General features: G+C 51.3%; 1 protein-coding gene across 1 annotated transcript in view; it reads left to right on the top strand.

The window, feature by feature from the left end:
* The window catches only part of LOC101069589 (cadherin-4-like), a 130,096-nt gene that overhangs the window by 51,299 nt on the left and 60,673 nt on the right, over positions 1-18,124 (top strand). The window contains exon 3 of the mRNA XM_029833641.1: positions 6,928-6,951. Within this exon, the coding sequence (XP_029689501.1) occupies positions 6,928-6,951 (24 nt within the window). The remainder of the gene's footprint in view (positions 1-6,927; positions 6,952-18,124) is intronic.

Here is an 18,124-nt window from a genome sequence, read left to right as displayed (position 1 = left end):
GGCGTAGCAATGACATGTAATGTGAGACAAGTAAATGATGCCAGGGGTAAATTTAATAACGGACGTCCAGAGTTTGAATCGTCTCCACAAATGATGGAATAACTGTGTAAACAGACGTTCTGGTGGTTCTGTTCTGCTTCCCCTCTGCTGTCGTGGTTCCCTGACTGGCTGAGCGGTCATCACTGAGTCCTGATCTAACCGGTGCTGGTGATGAGCTCAGGCTTCCATCTGGGTGTTTCCTTACTGACCTCTGGAGTCGTCCACGAGTGGAAGCTCGGGTTGAAAATCACGACGCTAACGCCGACGCGAGCCTCCTCCCGTTAGCGGAGCTGTCCGTGGTGCTGAATTAAACATGCCCGCATATCTGTCAGGCCTGTCCGTCACAGGTTTTTATGACCTTTTCATGTACAAGCAGCAGAGAAAAGGCTGTCTGAGTGTTACCTGTGCACTGTTGTGCAGGTAAACTGGGCCAAACCACCTTCTGAGCAGCAGAACATCTCCAGCCTTTTTCTCGCTGAGCGAGTTGATATTTGACTCCATCCTGTCTGTCAGCCTGCACGCTGAAAACGAGCTGTAAGTGAAATCAGCGCCCTCCCGTTAAATTATTCACCAGAGTCATGTGAATTATTTCTGAAAATATTTAAGGACGCTGCTCCTCTAACCCTCCCTCGTACGCCTCTGTACGCCTCACAGCGCGCTTTATTTAGCCTTTTGTCTCTTTAGCAACATCAAAAAAAGCCTCTTATTTTAACAGGGTGTTCATTTTCAGTGTTTAACACAAAGTTCACGCTGTCCTGAAGCTAATTATTATATCTGTTTTGATTGAGCACATAGGTTATGGATGCACGTCGTAGCCCGAGGCTTCGGCAATTATTACCGGCCTACTCGCATAATACTCATAGTCCTCCTTAAATGTGCACCGATGGTTTAACTGTGTGTGTGTGTGTGTGTGTGTGTGTGTGGGGGGGGGTTGGGTGAAAGCGTGAGCGACAAAACATTACCTCAAAAAGAGTGTTCCGTGTTGCATCTGATTCCGAGATGACTGCAACCAGCATCATTTACTGCAGCTATAAAATGGGGTTTACAAAATGGAGACGCGGCAGTCTCGAACCTGCACGCATCACCTGTCGACGTTTCTGCTCCCCCTCTTATGTTTATGGCCTCGCAACGCAATAACGAGGTGGCGTTTAAGCGCTCGCAGCTGTCCGCCACCAACCGGAGCCTGTTTTCCCGCTCCGCTCAAGTACTTCCAGCCTTTTCTCAACCTTTAAAAGTCCAAAATTATGTCCTGCGATTCCCAATTTGGATGGAAATAATAATCTAAACCGTCCATACAGCCCCTGTCAGATGCTGCTCATTCAAATTAATCAGCACTCTGATTGACTGCAAGTGTGTGTGTGTGTGACGTAAGTGCAGTATGGATCGTATGTGTACATCTGTGCAGAGCCTAATTCAATCAAGCTCTTTATTGAATAAGGGAGCATACGTATCCTGATTATGTTTGCTAATGAATGCATCGAATTATCATATATTTGAGGATTTTTGGAATTATTGATCATGAAGAAGGGAAAATTATCATATCTTATTTCTGGCAAAGTGGCTTGTTCAGCCACTGGGTCCAGGTCTTCCTGGGGACAATGGTCCCTTTGCCAGTAGTATAATATAGTCAGAGTCAGATGTCGCTCCCATAGAGCATCTGTGGGACACTCTGAACCATCAACCTCAAAAAGATGGAATTCCTGGATGTCGGCTTACATCATGTCGCTACCACAGCGCACCTTCGGGGGTCCAGAACAGTCCAGGTCCAGGTCTGGACGATGATAATGCTCTACCTGATTTGTGTTTTACCTGTTAGAAGGGAGAGACTCTTGTCCCCAACATATCTTTGACGGAGGACAGATGATTTGCCGAAGCCGCAGCGAGGGGGCGGGCGTTCAGCAGCATTAGGTTGTCTACCTACATTATGAATAATCGCTATCCTCAACTCTAATGTCTTTTTGAACGGCGTAATCAGAGCTGACACGGCTTAGCTTTTCATCATGGCTGCCTCGCTTCCTCAGTCATGGAAAATAATAACGTTGCGTTTATAGTTTAACGTTATCAGACGACGTGTCAGCGCTTCCGATAACACGATGACAAGCTGACGATGAGGGATGATGCGGTAGATAATGGCTAAAAAAGAATAAATCTGTGGCTCGGGGGCTGTTTATGCTGCGATATTCCAGCCGTGGACGCTGAGCCGACAGCTTTTCCCCGTTTCTGCTGCAAAAAATGAAAAGAGTGTAATTGGAGGTGGGCGGGGCTTAGGTGGGATTAATTCTATCAGATTAGCCTGCATGAAAATAAATATTTAAAGAAAGACGCTGGGGGTGTCGTGAACATCTGCAGAAACAAAGATGGGTCAAGGGTAGGAGGAGGAACTAAAATAGAAAAAAATCTGCTGTTGGGCAGCTGTGGGCGGGCCGGGGGGGGGGACACACCACTACATCCAGAGCCTGATCTGTGGGTGGCAGAGATGACTGATGGGGGACCACTCCAACTGAAGGTCATATCCGAAAAAAAACCCTGCCATTTTAGCCCGCCACTGTCACGGGGGAGGATAAATAAAGCCCGGGCTGTCGTATTTATTCACCGGGCTCTCTCTGCGGCGGCGGCGTCAATGACGGCGGGGAGAGGAGGGAAGATGGAGCGGGACATTAAAAATAGAAATACCGATAGATTCATTCATCTGAGTGGGGTTTATCTGATCAGGCTTTTCTCTTTAGTTGTCAGAACTCCGGTTTTACCAAGTCTGCCGCTGTTGCTGGCGGTTTTCCTCTTAGCCGGACGCAATCAAAGCAGCGATGAGGCGGGCTGCGTTAGCATTTTAGCGATTAGCCTGAAGATCCAAATGATTTCCTCATGAGGCCAAGTGACAGCGGCCTGCACAGCTCCGGCGTTCCTGCCAGGACACTTTCTGCCTGGCTGTGGAACCGGAGCCGGACGTTCAGATGCGGTTCTCGTCCCCAGGGCCAGGCAGAATTCCCGTGTCCAGACGGGTGACCTGGCTGCCCAGACTCAAATATCTGATCAAGGACCATCTGTCAGAGGGTTGGATTTCTGCGCCCTGGACCTCTTCAAGGGGAATCGAGTGGGACTGGGAGCCATTAATGGCTGTTAGGAGCATTTAGACCATCATTTGGATGCAGAACAACAAAGAAGTTCTTTATTATCATCGCAGGAACCCCATTCTCAGGCCCCGTTTCCTGCTGACATCCGAGGCCCGTTTACAGCAGCCCAATTATGACCTGTCTATCTCCATTTGGCTCGTAAAATGGCACAACCTGAGCGCAAATTAGCCTAAAAACTAGAAAGGGGACGCAATTACCCCTTCATTATTTAAAGGTGCGCTGGAAAAGAGGTCGATGCTGGTAGGAATTAATCCAGAGCGACATCTCTCATTAGTTTTAAAAGCCAGGTGGTCCGATCGGAGCGGAGCAATTTTAGTTCAGATTGACTTCTTTCAAGTCTTCTTCTCGCCTTCCTGCCACGAAGACACCATCCGAATTGAGAGTGTCCAGACAAGCTGGGTCTTAGCGCCCTGAAAGGGCCCGGCTCCCGGCGCCGTGTCGCCGCGCTTAGATAACGGCTGCTTAATGGGAAATGTGCCACATAAGAGCGATGCCACACTCGGTGTTTTCATTTGGCGGCGCTCGTGCGGTAATTAATTCAGCCGAACCTTTTGTGCTGGCAAAATAAATGCTTTCCCTTTTCATTAATAGACAACTCATTAGGACATAATGAGCGAGAAGGCAGCGCTCCCCGTGCTCGGCGCGCCTGAGCATGCGCCGCGCTCAGCTAATTAAACGTTAGCATTGTGTGGAGTCTTCCTGTTTCCTTCTGTGGAAGGAGCTCAGGCCGATGCTTTTAAGCCCTTAGCGTCACCAGTCGTGCTGCATGAGGCTTTCAGGTGCCGCAGGACAGAGCGGTTAACACACATGCGCGTGTTGAGGTGTGTAACAACCCCCCACACACACACAGATCACAAAAGTAAGATCACGTGGAAATGACTTGATCCATCTAAAACGAGGGTGGGATTAGGCCGGCGTGACCCTTCTATCGTCCAAGGTCACCCGCTCGCGTGACCTTTGTGGTGTGTTGTTCTGCAAAGGTTGTTGGGTCCTTGCAGGTCCTGTTCATGATTGTGCCGATGCTCCTCCACCTGTGGCTCCTTCCTGCTCAGCTGCCTTCAATTATCCTCTCAGATCACGTGGGGCTTTTTCCGTGTTTTTTCTCCATTTTCATCCATTATTTCCCGACTGATGCTTCTGGCTCATCTCTCCTGATCAATAATGATCAAACGGATCCTTTTGTCATTTAGCTACAAACATATAAGTGTTATTTCCGTCAGGCATGATCCAGAATGATGTTTTCTACCTCACATGGCCACGCCCAATCTCCTCAACCCTGCTGGAAACATGGCCGTCCAGGTCAATGGTGGCAATTAACTAGTGATGGGACGATGATACCTCAAGGAGTGTACAGTCGGCACTGTATTGATACTGTGTTGGTCACCTGATAGTGACCCCTGCAGTAGTTATAAAATGATTGCAGGTAAAGGAATTCCTTGTTTGCTAAACTGAGTTGGTATGTAAAATATAGCAAATTTGAGTTACAATTTTTTACTTATGTACACACATTTTTTGTTAACTTAACTGTTAAATCATATCAAATAATACAAAAAAGTGATTAGTTTATGAATTTTTATTGGGGAACAAAAGTTTTTGGAGGCGATTTCTCCTCTTAGACAGCAGCTCCCCAGCCTCAGAAAATACTCTTTCACACGGTGCAGATGACGATGGTGAGCAGAGAGTTTTAAGTGCAAGTTGATGCAGATGTGGAGATGTTTTCTGGTTCTGTCACGAGTATCTGCCAAAACTTCTTAGAACGATCCAGAATTGCGCAACTGCAAAACTCCATCCAACAAACCCACGACAGGTCGATACAGTTTGTTTCCTTATAAACACACTTTGGCGCGGCACATCCAAACGATACGATTCCTGTATCGGTCACGTGATTCTTTCTTAAAGCGATACACGCACCGATACGGGGTTTCACTCGGCACAGTGCTGACGCACCAGTGTCGCTCGTCCCATCACTGCAATTAACCGGAGCCTCCATCACTCACTTAGTCGCTTCTTTAGTTCCTAACCTGGACTGATGGACTGTCACCGTCTCCCCGCCAGTGTGTAATTAACAAAACCGCTCCGGCGCTGGAATTTATCCCAATTAGATTCCAGGGATGATTTATCAATGGTGGTAAATCATTAGAGGACGCTGCGTTTGTTTCCGCTGTGGCGTAATTGAGTGAACCGCACACTTGATTACGGAAGCGCCGCGTCCGTCCAGCTCTTCTCCTCGTCTTCAGCCACCTACAGTCGGACGCAGCTGCTGTGGCGACGGCTGAGGAGCTGTTTCTGGCTCTAATCAGTAAACAAGGGTTAGCAGATATCCGGGTAACGTGTTGCTATACGTTAGATAGATGATAAAAAATGCATTAAGAAGTAAATCCTGAACTGATCTCGCTCCATGGATCCATCAGGGTCCATGAGAGTCCACGTTTTTGATCCCAGAACCCCTGAATGAAGCTAGGCTAAACGAAACAGCTATCCAGGAATCCAATGACCTCTGCTTTAATCACCCTGTTAAGGGGATCTGATGATCACATCAACTTTTATTGATTATTTTTTGACCAGAGACTCTTGGAAAAAGCCACTTCCCTGCTCCCAGCGCGTGAACGCGGCCCCCTGCTCCCGCCGCCTGCATATTCTATTCAGTGTATTAAAAATGCAGATAATTCCGGGTGACTTTATGGCCTCTGCGGATACCAGGAAGGTCTTAAATATGCTGAGAGTTTGTAAGCCTTTGGTGTGAAGGGCAGAATCCTGGATTTTCTCGGGGTGATGAGGTTGGCTGCGCCGCGCTGCCAGAGTGCCTGACTGGCTAATTATTTGAAGCCTCCTCTCTGATAAGGCCTGACACGCAGAAGCTTCTGGACAGTCACACAGCGGCCAATCAGACCGTGTAATAAGCAGAGAGCTAATATTTGCTCAAATCCACTGTAACACCTCACAAAACAAAAGTGCTGAAAGCCCCGAAGCTGAGTCCAATCCCACGCCACGATAAACACCCACGCCGCCCCTCCCGCAGCGGACGCCATCTTTACTCTGGCAATTAGGCAGAGCTTCGGATTATCACTCCCCGGCACACAAATCCGTTCGGATTCAATTATTCCCGTCCCGCGTCTGCGGCCGTTTGGGGGTTTGGGCGCTCGGCCAGCGCAGAAACGTTCCGACGGATCCCGACTGCTGAAAGGACAAAGTAAAAGCAGGCAGGTTTGACGAGTCTATTAAATAAAAGTGACACCTCGGGAGCCGGCGGGCGGCGTCCTGGTAAATATTTCATGAGGACAATAAGCTGAATTCACCGGATTTTCCTCCTCCGCAAACACACCTGATGCACTCCACGTCGATAGTCCGCGAAAAACAAGAGGCGCTCCGTCCTTCCCTCCCAGCGCCGCGGTTTGATCCTGAACACGTGGACGGGGAGCCCCTCTCGGGGGCCGCCGGCCCGAGCAGAACTGGCTGAGAGGATCCGATTTGCTGGTGTTGCTCTGAAGGTTCAGCCCAGCCTCGTGGTTGAGAGCTCTGTTAAAAGACGGAGGGGCTTCCGGGGGTCTGGAGACCCTCGTCTTTGCACCCGACGTGCCTTTTTCCAGTGTTTGTTTTTATTTTTCGTCGCTCTGTGTTCACGTGCGCTGCAAAGCTTCATGAAATGGATGTTCCAGACGGGTCCCAGGTCTCCTCCTGGTTCACTTGTTTTGCTCCTGCTGCTGCATTTTATGCTCCTAACGCCTCCGCTTGTGTCCCCTCTCTCTCCACCCTGCAGGTTCTACCGTGTCATCGCAGAAAGGTAAGACAGAACACACAGACCCCCCCCCACACACACACACACACACACACACACAGCTGTGCATGCCTGTGCATTTTCTGCTGCGTCTGCTTCCTGTTTCTGCTAATGAGGTGGGGGAAAAAAAGCAACACCTTGTTGTTGATTTTGATTTGAAATTAAGTGGCTGCGTGTTTTCCTTTACAGAACAGTCTGTTTGATTACCGACTCAATCACTCACACCCACTGACACCTAGCTTAAACGATCCCGCTATCCTGCGCCGACAGACGGCCCACACGCCATGTTTATGCATCGCTTTCTTCCAGTCTGGCGTTAAGAATAATCACAGTTCCGATTAGACTCCTCCGCACTCTCCCGTCGATGCTAATTTGAGGCTGGAGGACGGGATTGTTCGCAGTCAAAATGCATTCTGGGAGGAGACTCAGCAAGGTGGTGGTGGGGGGGGGGGTACGATGGCATCTGGAGGCTGTTTTGATCGTGTAAGATTACAGGAAACTGTCAGAGCAGCTCCGGGGCGGAGAGTCTCCTCCCAGTATTCCCAGTGCTCTACCTTCCTTGTTGGTGGCCGATGTTGTGACACGCTCTTGTGATTCAGTCAGCGGAAATATGCCCCCCCCCCCGCCGTCGCCGCCGCGGTTGTGCGAACCTATAGATTGTTTGTATTTGAGCCGGAACGTGGGAGAGTGATCACGCCGCCTGATACGATCCGCCCCGCACGTTTAAACCACATCCCCGCTCCCGTCTGTCGCCGCGCGCCACTTCAGATGAAGCCACTCGTAGATACAGCGAGAGCGGCGCTGATAGCGCCGACCTATGACAGGTCACACACACTCGCACACACACACACTCTCACACACACACACACACACACACAGCGCAGACATACATTACTCTGAACCCCGTGTGATGACTGTGCTGAGCGCCATTGTCAGACGGGCGATAAAGGTAAGTGATGTGGCTCAGCGGGGGCCTGATGAATGTGGGTGGAGCTCTGGGAGCCACGCGTGCAGGAGGGAGATGAAGAGGCCACGCAACCCTGACAGTAAACAAATGCCGGCCGTGCACGTCTGACACGTGGGCGCTGATGGTTCTCGTTTGTAATCTGCTCCTCCGGAGCGCTGCGGCGGTCCATAAACCGGGCGCGGGGCCTTGAGGTATAGAGGGATAATGGTAGAAAAGTGACACGCTTGCACTGGGAACAGAAGCCCGCGGAGCGGCGTGAGGTGCGTGACGTTTCCGCCCCTGCAGCCATTCAAGTGGCACAATGGCGCCGTATACAGGTGCATATGCATCCGTCAGAGCAGCAAGCTGTACACACGCTGCACGACTGCATTGTCATTTCTTCTTATTCTTCAGCCCCCCCCCCACCCGTCCAACACGTGTCCACCCCCCCCTTCTGCCGCCCCCCTCCTCCCTCTTGTATATATTGCACCTGTGCTGCATCAGCAGTCTCCTGGAGACATCTTTCTGCTTCCATCCCCAAAATGGCAGCCGTACATTTATCAGAAGGCCTGAATCAACGTCCCCGTCCCCAGAGGGAGGAGGAGGAGGGGGGGGGGGGGGGGGGGGGTTTCGCTTGAGCCGTTCACTGATGTATGGAGCTGAAGGGGGGGGGGGTTCTGAGAAGGCTGCATATCTCCTTTTGTTTGCACACTAGTGTCAGTTCAGCGCTAATTCTTGAGCACGCCGCAGCCCCACGCCGCAGCCCCACGCCCCAGCCCCACGCCCACGGCCCATGCCCCAGCCCCAGCCCCACGCCGCAGCCTCACGCCCCAGCCTCACGCCCCAGCCCCACGCCGCAGCCCCACGCCGCAGCCTCACGCCCCAGCCCCACGCCGCAGCCTCACGCCCCAGCCTCACGCCGCAGCCCCATGCCCCAGCCTCACGGCCACGCCCCATGCCCCAGCCTCACGCCCCAGCCCCACGCCGCAGCCTCACGCCCCAGCCTCACGCCCCAGCCCCACGCCGCAGCCCCACGCCGCAGCCTCACGCCCCAGCCCCACGCCGCAGCCTCACGCCCCAGCCTCACGCCGCAGCCCCATGCCCCAGCCTCACGCCCACGCCCCATGCCCCAGCCTCACGCCCACGCCCCATGCCCCAGCCTCACGCCGCAGCCTCACGCCGCACTCGAGCACTCGAGCTGTCGATGCACGAGCCGCCTAATTGATTCGTTGCGAGGCGGTTTAATTGATTGATTTTATTTTGCATTTGCGAACCCCTCTCACTTCAAACGCCACTTTGAGCCCCGTCTCTCCTGGCGCCTTTGAAACTTTCGCTCACACGTCCTCCCCCTTGCTGCTCTCACCTCCGCACCTTTCCCTCTTCTTCTAAACGCCTTTTGTCTCTCTCTCTCACCCTTGCAGCGTTTTTGTCACCACGCAGGTTAAGCCAGGTGTGAGCGAGAGTAAAGCAGCTCAGTGCTAACAGGGCTAATGAAGTCAGGGCCAGTATTCCTCTGACGGGGATGAGTAGCTCTGCTCGGTGAAGCCTGTCAGCGTTTAATGATTAGATGAAACGTTCAGGCGACCGCAGCGTGGAGACGGCAGCGCCGATATAGGCTCACACCCACACCCAACCGTGGCGGCTCGTGTGCAAAGGTCTGCAGGTGAACATGTGCAAAGGTCTGCCAACATTTATGCATGCGCACACGTGCACACCCGTGCTCCCACGCTGCAAATGTGTTGATTAATGGGTGAGGCTGGGCTACAGGGCTGCGCACAGCAGCACAATTGGAAGCAAAGCGAACGACAGAGGTTCTCAGGTGACTATTGATTCCTCCTGTGTGTGTGGGGGGGGGGGCACGCGGCACTCGCCTCGGCGAGCAGATTCCCAACAAGTTCATGTGCTCCGCTCAGGAGACCAGCTGCGATCCCTCTTTTCACACTTGCCTTAGAATCCTGCAGAGGGCCCGCTTGATCAATCACAGGAGCTCAAAGGCATCGCTATGGTTGGGAAATTTGTTTATTCTTCCCTGAAAGAGCCTCGTCCTTGTCTGCATGTGCACTTGGGAGCGTGATCCGTCTTCGGCGGGGGGGCTGCACGCTGTCTGTGGGACGCGGAGTGACAGAAGCAATATTTGGGTCACCGAGCTGCCTGTTTGTCAAAGTGAAAGGGTGCCTGGGAGGGCTCGGCTGCTGTTTGCCCCATTAGCCTCACATGCTAATTTACCTGTCAGCCTACATCCTCACCAGTACACGCCATGCTACTTCTCTCTACGCGAGCCTTTCTCTTCATCCCGCCCCCTCCTCTCTAAACCTCCAACCCCCCCCCCCCCCCCCCACTCCTTTTCAAGCACATTTCTGGCTGTGCTGAAATGCTAACGCACTAATGTATGTTCAGTCAGCAGTAATTTAACACTTGACTGAATCCGTGTCTCTCGTCTCACGTCCATCTGAAGACAAAGGATTTGGATTAAACCTACATGCCGGCGCGGCGCCGCCGCTTCCTGGCTCCCGGGTGTCGGGAAGCCGCCATTAAAATACTTGGCGGGAGAGCTCTCGAATGTACAGCGATTCAAGGAAGGACCTCACTTCATAAGCAAGGAAATGAATTACAGCAAATCTACCATGAAGAGGAGCAGAATAGGCTATTATGTAAATGAATAACAGTTAACGCCAGAGACGTTCTGCTCAATATACTGTAATGTTTAGTGCAACACTCTCCACGCCGTCATGGGTCTCCTGATCGTTTGTGATGCTAATATCTTTTTATTCTTAAAACCAAATGACCCACCGAGAGGCCAATAGAAAGTCGGGAGCTTCATTTAGCCTTTTCCAGCCATTTGTTAATCGATAAACACGACACAAGTATCGTCACGCAAACTTTCCGGCCATTTACAGCCGACTCGTAAACCCAGACTGAGACCCGGCAGGTAGAAACGCTCCCTAATAACATGGTTGCTAGTTTCATGAGGGCCTTGCAAACCCTCCGTGGGGATGAGGTGACGCTGAGAGACCGAGATTGCAGCTAAAAGGAAATTTTATCAAAGCACTTTTCAAGCCCTTTTGAGGAAAAGCTCCCGATAAACTCGTATTTCCTGGTGCTAATGGACCAAAGGAGCTGCTTGAGTTTGTTATTATTAATTAGCCACTCCATTTGTTTCAGACGCTGACATTTAAATGGGCGGCTTCTTGTTTTTTATGTTTGAGTCAATGAAAGATTATTAGCTCGACCTTCGCAGCTGCGTCCATGTCCGTCAGATCGATCTGTTGCTTTCCGGACGTCTCGTCTCGCCTTTGGGAGGTTTTTTTACCCTTCGTGATGATTCACGCCCATCTGAGGTGACGCCGTTCAGGAGTTTGAAAGCAGCTCCTCGAATGAGCCTTGGAATGTTCCTCAGTGATTAGATTTTCCATCCCTCCGTATAGAACGCCGGTCGGGGGTCCGACCTTCCTAAACCTGCTCAGGGGGAAACCCGCCATTCAGAACTGGAATGGCGTGCACGCACATACCAAACAGAAATCAATACTAAGCATTTTGCCCTGCGGTATGTGTGCATCGGCGCTCCACAGAGACGCCTCCGCCCGGGCAGAACCCTCCTCTAGACCCCCTCAGTTAGGTATGAGAACAGTTTGGTCTAATGGATCAGATTAGGGTGATCTCTGGTGCGCAGGGAGGATTCACGCTGATCCGGCCCAGTTTTCTCTTTGTCTATAAATGCTAAACAGAATTGCGGGACAGGAGCTCGCCGTCCCTGTTTTTCAGCGACCCGCTGCTGCGCCGGGCCCAGATTGCTCGGAGCCACCCGATAACAGAGCCGCGGAGATCCCGCGGAGCTCCTAACGCTTTGTTGTGATTCAGGAACACGCTTTTGTCCCGAGACTGCCTGCGACGACGCGCCCAGGTGATGGTGCGTACGGCTCTGTCTGTTCGCTGACAAAGGGGCCGCGGTGGCGCCTGAAGCCCCGTGGCGGGCGGAACCAGGAAGGCAGGTGGCATATTGGACACAGCGGGGCGGCGTGTACGTGGGCCTCCCCGGCAGAGGGATTTGGCCAGGTTGGATTAACCCAGCAGGGTGGAAAAACAATGACGTGGATCCGTGTCCCAGCGCGGAGGCCTCGTGCACGGCACCAACCACAGCTCATGGCTTCCCTTTTTGGGGGGCGGGGGCGCTCACCTGCTGCATATATGAACCAGGAACAATGAGAACATTCCCTTTTTCCCACAACTTCCTGCCTTTCCTACAAAAGGCTGCGATTTGAAGATGCCTTTACCTCATAGTAATGGGATAAACACATCACACCGACTCCTCGGTTGCACTAATTAAGCAGAGTTTTTGCTCCGCCGGTGTTGCGCCCTCAGACCCCATCAGCTGCTCACAGGCACGCCGCCGCCGCGGCAGACAGGTTCGCTCAAGCCCAGAAGATGAAACGTCAAAGCAAACGGAATAAAACAGAGGGGAGGGGAAAAAATCCCTTTATTTTTTATTTTTTGCTCCACATGGTTAATTTCTTTATCCATTCCAAGAGTATATGACAAAACTTCACAGGAAAAGCTGTTTTATTTCTGACACCAAAGATGGCCAAGAAAATAAATCAGGGTCTGGAAAAATTGGCGTTCCGAACAGGAACACGGGGGTGGGGGGGGGGTGGGGGGGATTCTCCCATGCAGAAGTCAAGCCTGCTGCCTCAGTCCGCTTTTCATTTCAGGACAAAACTTTTGTTTTTCTCAATCGAATCATGTTTAACCGAGACACAGATGAACAGAACGAAGACCACTCGCTTTTGAAAGTGTGTTTATGACACACACGAGCCAGGTAGGCCCGGATGGATCCTCCCAGGTCCAGTTCCAAGAACAAGCCAACTCACATCCATCAATAATTCATGTGAAAGTCTTTGAAATGTAAACACAGCTTAGCCCATTAGGAACCCCAATCGGCACGGGGCCAAAGTGCCAAGAATCCTGTCAACATGGAGCGCACGGGGGCCGCTTCCACTCAAAGGAAGCCATGTTCTGTATGGAAATGCAGCGCTCGTTAGTGGGAGAAGAATCAGCGCCATCACCTCGCGCAGCATTAGCATGGAAGTGGCGCTGAGGACGGCAGCAGCGAGGAGCAATTAGAACGGCAGCTGGTTTCCAGGGCGCGCTGAATTTTGTGGATTGATCTTCTCCGTCAGCCCGAGACCACAGAAGGAACGCGTGGAGCGTAAACCCAAAGAGGCCTTTCTCCATTTCCGCTGGCACCCTGGCTCCCGTTAACCCCCCACCCCGTCCGATTTCCTTTGTCTTTCCCGACACACTTTCAAGGTCTGTTTGTGACATCATGCAGCTTTTAGCAGCTCCGCGAGCTCAGCACCAGGTTCCTCCGCGGGGAGCCATGAAAGACGCAGAGTGATCCCTCATACGCACAATTACATAAAGAGGTTTGTGGACTGTTTCCACCTGATGGGACCTTTTACAGGCTGTTTGCATATCCTCCTCTCTGCTCTGCTTATTCTAGGTTTTTTTCCCCTCCCAATGCTCCAGAGATGTTCCGCCCGGAACAAACAGCATCTGTTCAGAGACCAACATTTGCGGTCATTTTCCAGTAGAGATAACAGTTATTAGCTGCGCTCCCTCAAGGCTATTTCACGTTTGCCCATATGTGATGTATAATATCAAAGTCTTAAGACGATCGGATCTCGTGCTCGTCACCCCTAAAGGATGATTTCCCCTGCAGGTGAGGGTTCACGGCCCCTCAGAGTGCAGGCGTACAGGACGTGCCCACTCCCCTCTGTGAGAGGCATCATTCCCTCCATTACTGGAGACGGATCCTGGCGCTCTGCTCCACACCAGCAGAGGCCAATTAAAGCCATCAGGCAGCCTCCTGGGATCTCAGCGTCTTCTGCTGCTCGACCTGCAGACGGGAGACGGGAGACGGGAGAGCGTTCCGCCTTCTCTCCGTCTCTTTTGTTGCATTTCCCTCTCTTGTTTGCATTAATGGGCCGGTTCTGGAGCCGTAATCGTCCATTTATTTTCAGAAACTGTTGCAAAGGTTGCAGCTGAAACAAGAACTTGTTAATTAGCTTGGAACGTTGGCGAGCGTCGCTTATTCCTGGGTTCTTTTTTCTCCGGGTGCGAGGCTGATTACTTAAATGTGTGTGTGACACACTGTGATTTCAGGAGGATAAAACCAGCTCCTCTTGAAGGCTGTTTACACCCCCCTCCCCCTCGCTCGTTTATGACGACGATTCTTTTCCCCCCCACCCTCTGCAAATTAAAAGATCTTTTTTCTTCTCCATGGATTTTCATATTATTTGTTTGACGGCGCCTTGATGTGTTGTCATTGTAATTATTACACGCTTGGACAGCTGGAATTTGAATACGCGAGCGAATATATTACGTTGATTGAAGTAATTAAATAAAATGTCATTCATATCAACTCATGCATGATCTCCATCATAAAATACAGGCTCAGTCTAGCGTGAGTGTGCGCTGATATGGATTATTTAAAACTTTCATTGCTTTAATAATGCAGAAATCATTCAACCCTGGTCAAGGGCGTATTTGCGAGATTTCTTTCTTTATAAAGACACTTTATTTCTTTGCCGAGTTTCTATATTTCTTTTTTTTTTTTGAGCCGGTTCTTCTACTTTAAAGGAGAACTTTTCTTTACTTTGAGGACACTCACTTAAATACATTTAAACATCCGTGTCTTCCTAATAGAAGCAGGGAGCGCGGCGGTCCGGGCTCTTCCCAGCGGGTGTTATTATTGTGTCTCTGTTTTTCGCTCTCTCCTCGCTGATGCTCCGCGGCGCTCCGGGGCTTTGTTATAAAACGGGAGCTGGGGATGTCGTACCCTCTTACAAAATGGGGCTCTGAAATTGCGCTGCCTCCTCCCTCTGCCTCACCCAACCTGGGGGGGTCAGTGCTGTGGTGATACAGGCTGTTCCGTAGCGTCTGCTCGGGAGGTAATGACATGGTCATTATCTGTTGTATCCCACCTGCACACCTCTTCCTAGCTTTCATCTCCATGGATCTCCATCCCCGGTTCCTCTCAGTCTACATCATAGACTGTGAGGACAAGTGTGTGATAAAGGACGGTGAGACGGGAGGGGACGGTGGACGGTCCGAAAGCCCGTAAATTGATTTCACCGGTCATTACGGGAGCGAAGAAGCGGAACCTCTGCTGATCTTCCCTTCCTCTCGTCCCTGTGCTGCTCACGTCTCTCCTGTCGGTCCGCTCACACTGATCAGCTCACGTGACTCCAGTGTTACACCAGCTAGGCAGCAGGATAAACCCCTGCACCGGCCCCTTTGGATCCGGTTGGAGAGTCCGAGTCAGAAGGAGGGAAAAGTACGACTTTTTGCTGTTAGTCCTAAAACGGGAGAGCCAGAGTTAGCATTTCTGTTGCTAACCCTGGCTATACAGAAACAAACAGCGCAGTTCCAGCCCGTTCCTCTACACGTTTGGCAATGAAGTCCTCCCGTTCTCCCTCCGGTACCTGAAGCGAAAGCGGTGCGTGCTAATGGGCGAGACCAGCAGAGGTTCTACTCCATAAACTGAAATGAATGGTGATTGGCTGGCTGACACACACCATTTGACCTGGCACGCTAGGGCAAACAATGAAGTGGGAGACGAGAAGCTTCGCTCATCAATCACGGCGGCGGACGGCCGCGCGCTCGTCTCGTAGCCGCTGCGTTCGGTGAGTTGATTACGGAATGATGAGGCGGTGGAAACTGTCTGGCGCGTCTGAGGACCACGAGGAGGTTCGCACAGATGCTAAGGTTCCCGCTGAACGCCTGCAGCTTCGTGCACCTTCAGTTTGGAAAGCAGACAGTGATGAGTTAGAGAAGGAGAGATAAAATGGTGATACGAGAAGGTTCTGCCGAGTGGGTTTTCCACTCCACCGGTACAGAAATGATGCATAACCCACCAGTATGGCTTTTAATTGCTGCTATTAATATCAGTTAAAGTTTTTAATACCTATTTATTAAGAGCCAACTCCTTTCTCAGCGCTAATGTGAACAGAATTATGAATCTCAAAGGCCAGGCGCTATAAAAAGGCTCCGGCATAAATTATTCACAGTCTACCACTTCGTTTTGCAAGATCTCAGTCTTTAAGATTTGTTGAAAAGGAAATAGCCCAAAGGTCTAATTTTAGGAGGACTTTTCACTACTAAAGACATCTGAGCTCTACCTTTTCCCGTCTGCTAGCTCTCGCCGTTCGCCTTCCCGCCCGTCGTCCACGGGCGCGGTCACGTGACCCGCCTCCAGAACAAACCCAGCGCTTTGCGGCCGCGGAGCGGAAGAGGATGTTTGGGATTTCAGCCACATCCGCGTGAGGGCTGCGAGAGATGAGCTTCCCATTAAAGCGCTCAAACACTAAATGTAAACAGACCGAGGCGGCCGACGGAGCCGGGTTCCAATGTACACAGAGGCCTAATTTGTCTGTTTGTATCATTAAAGTGCAGCGTGTGATGTGAAAGGCTGCGGTGCTTCTGCTGACAAATAGCAGCAAAACAGACAGAGGAGCGTTTTTGGAAGAGGCAGATCCAGCCCCTTCCCCCCGTTATTGGAATTAATTGGCTCTCGGAGATTAGAGACTCCCGCGAACATCGGTCGTCTCGTTGTTTGAAGTCCACCAAAGGTTTTTGAAACGCAGCGGTTTATTTGCTGAGAGGAGGAGAACACAGGCGGCCAGTGACGTCAGGCGGCGAGCGACGTCAGGCGGCGAGCGACGTCAGGCGGCGAGCGACGTCAGCCGGCCAGTGACGTCAGGCGGCCAGTGATGTCAGGCGGCCATTGATGTCAGGCGGCGAGCGACGTCAGCCGGCCAGCGACGTCAGGCGGCGAGCAACGTCAGGCGGCGAGCGACGTCAGGCAGCGAGCGGCCAGTGATGTCAGGCGGCCAACGACGTCAGGCGGCGAGCGACGTCAGCCGGCCAGTGACGTCAGGCGGCGAGTGACGTCAGGCGGCGAGTGACGTCAGGCGGCGAGTCGGAGACGCCACCTCAGAGGACACAGCAAAAAAAGCGGCAGCTAGCTCAGGTGCATACAAGCATGTGTACTAGCCACACTGTGCATGTTTATGATCCATAGGGTGGGACGATGAGTGGCAGCATAGAAACATGCAAACAGTGTGTTATTACACTCTTATTACTGCATTAATGTCTTTAGTATATAGTAGTAGTCTTTAGTATGGTATAAGTATAACCAGCCATCAGGCTGTTTCTTCCTGCTGCTCCGTCCCAGTTTTAATCAGGAGATGCTGAAGCTATTCACCTGATTCTCTGCGTTGCTCTCCCTGCAGATGACAGACAGGGGGCGCTGTTTGAGTTTTAACTTCTTACCTCGCCACACACCTCATGGCTCCTGCTGCACAGAATGAAATGAAGCTTGTACAGTTAAATATTAACCAGGCTGCTGATCAGGGGATTGTGAGGCAGGCTGGAGAGAGGCGCTGCACCAAATTCTCTGCCCTACTTCTTACCGTCGACACCCTCCTGGGAATTATTCATGTGTCGGCTAACCTGCATTGGCACCCCAGGAGGCCCTGGAGTAGCCGGGGTGGTTCTGGGGAAGCCAGGGTCAATTAGCATTAATAGAAATCCTGTCGGGGGAAGAGAATCCACGGCAACAGGGAAGACTTCATTATTAATTAGCCTGTCATTCGCTCTTCTTATCTGGGTGAACAAGGCTGGTCAGTATATATATATACATACATACACGTGTATGCTCATCATGCAGATTGTAATTGTCAGTGCGTCTCCAGAGAGGGATGAACTTATTTTTTTGCATAATCCTCCGCAGGGCAGCTGTGGAAACTCTCTTCTGTACCCACAATCCAATGCTTGGCATCAAGAGTAATGACTTTTAATGGGCAAATGTTAATTTTATTCCCCTCGTTATTATCATATTTGTCTCGAACCGACTCGCAGATTATGGCGTGCTAAAGGCAGGGAAGGATGCCTAAATCCTCCCGAAGGACCCGCCGTGTTCCAGTTTTGGTGTTTGTCGAGGTATTAGCACCAGAACTCCTCCTAATCTGAACAATTAGAATTGATTAAACTGAGCTTTATTCAGGATCTGAGCAGTCGGCGGTTCGGCGTGACGGCCGCCCTGTTTAGTTCCGCATCATCAATCGGTGCAACAGAGGCGAATCTTTTTTAAGATCCAGCGACTTGGGATCCTGAACCCTGTGTGGCCTTTTGGGGAATCGAACCGAGCGCTTTTATCATCAAAAATTTAAACAT

This window comes from Takifugu rubripes, chromosome 3 (genome assembly GCF_901000725.2).
Source record: "Takifugu rubripes chromosome 3, fTakRub1.2, whole genome shotgun sequence".
NCBI lineage: Eukaryota > Metazoa > Chordata > Actinopteri > Tetraodontiformes > Tetraodontidae > Takifugu > Takifugu rubripes.
Note: the sequence above shows the minus strand (reverse complement) of the source record. Positions and strands in the feature narration are given on the sequence as shown.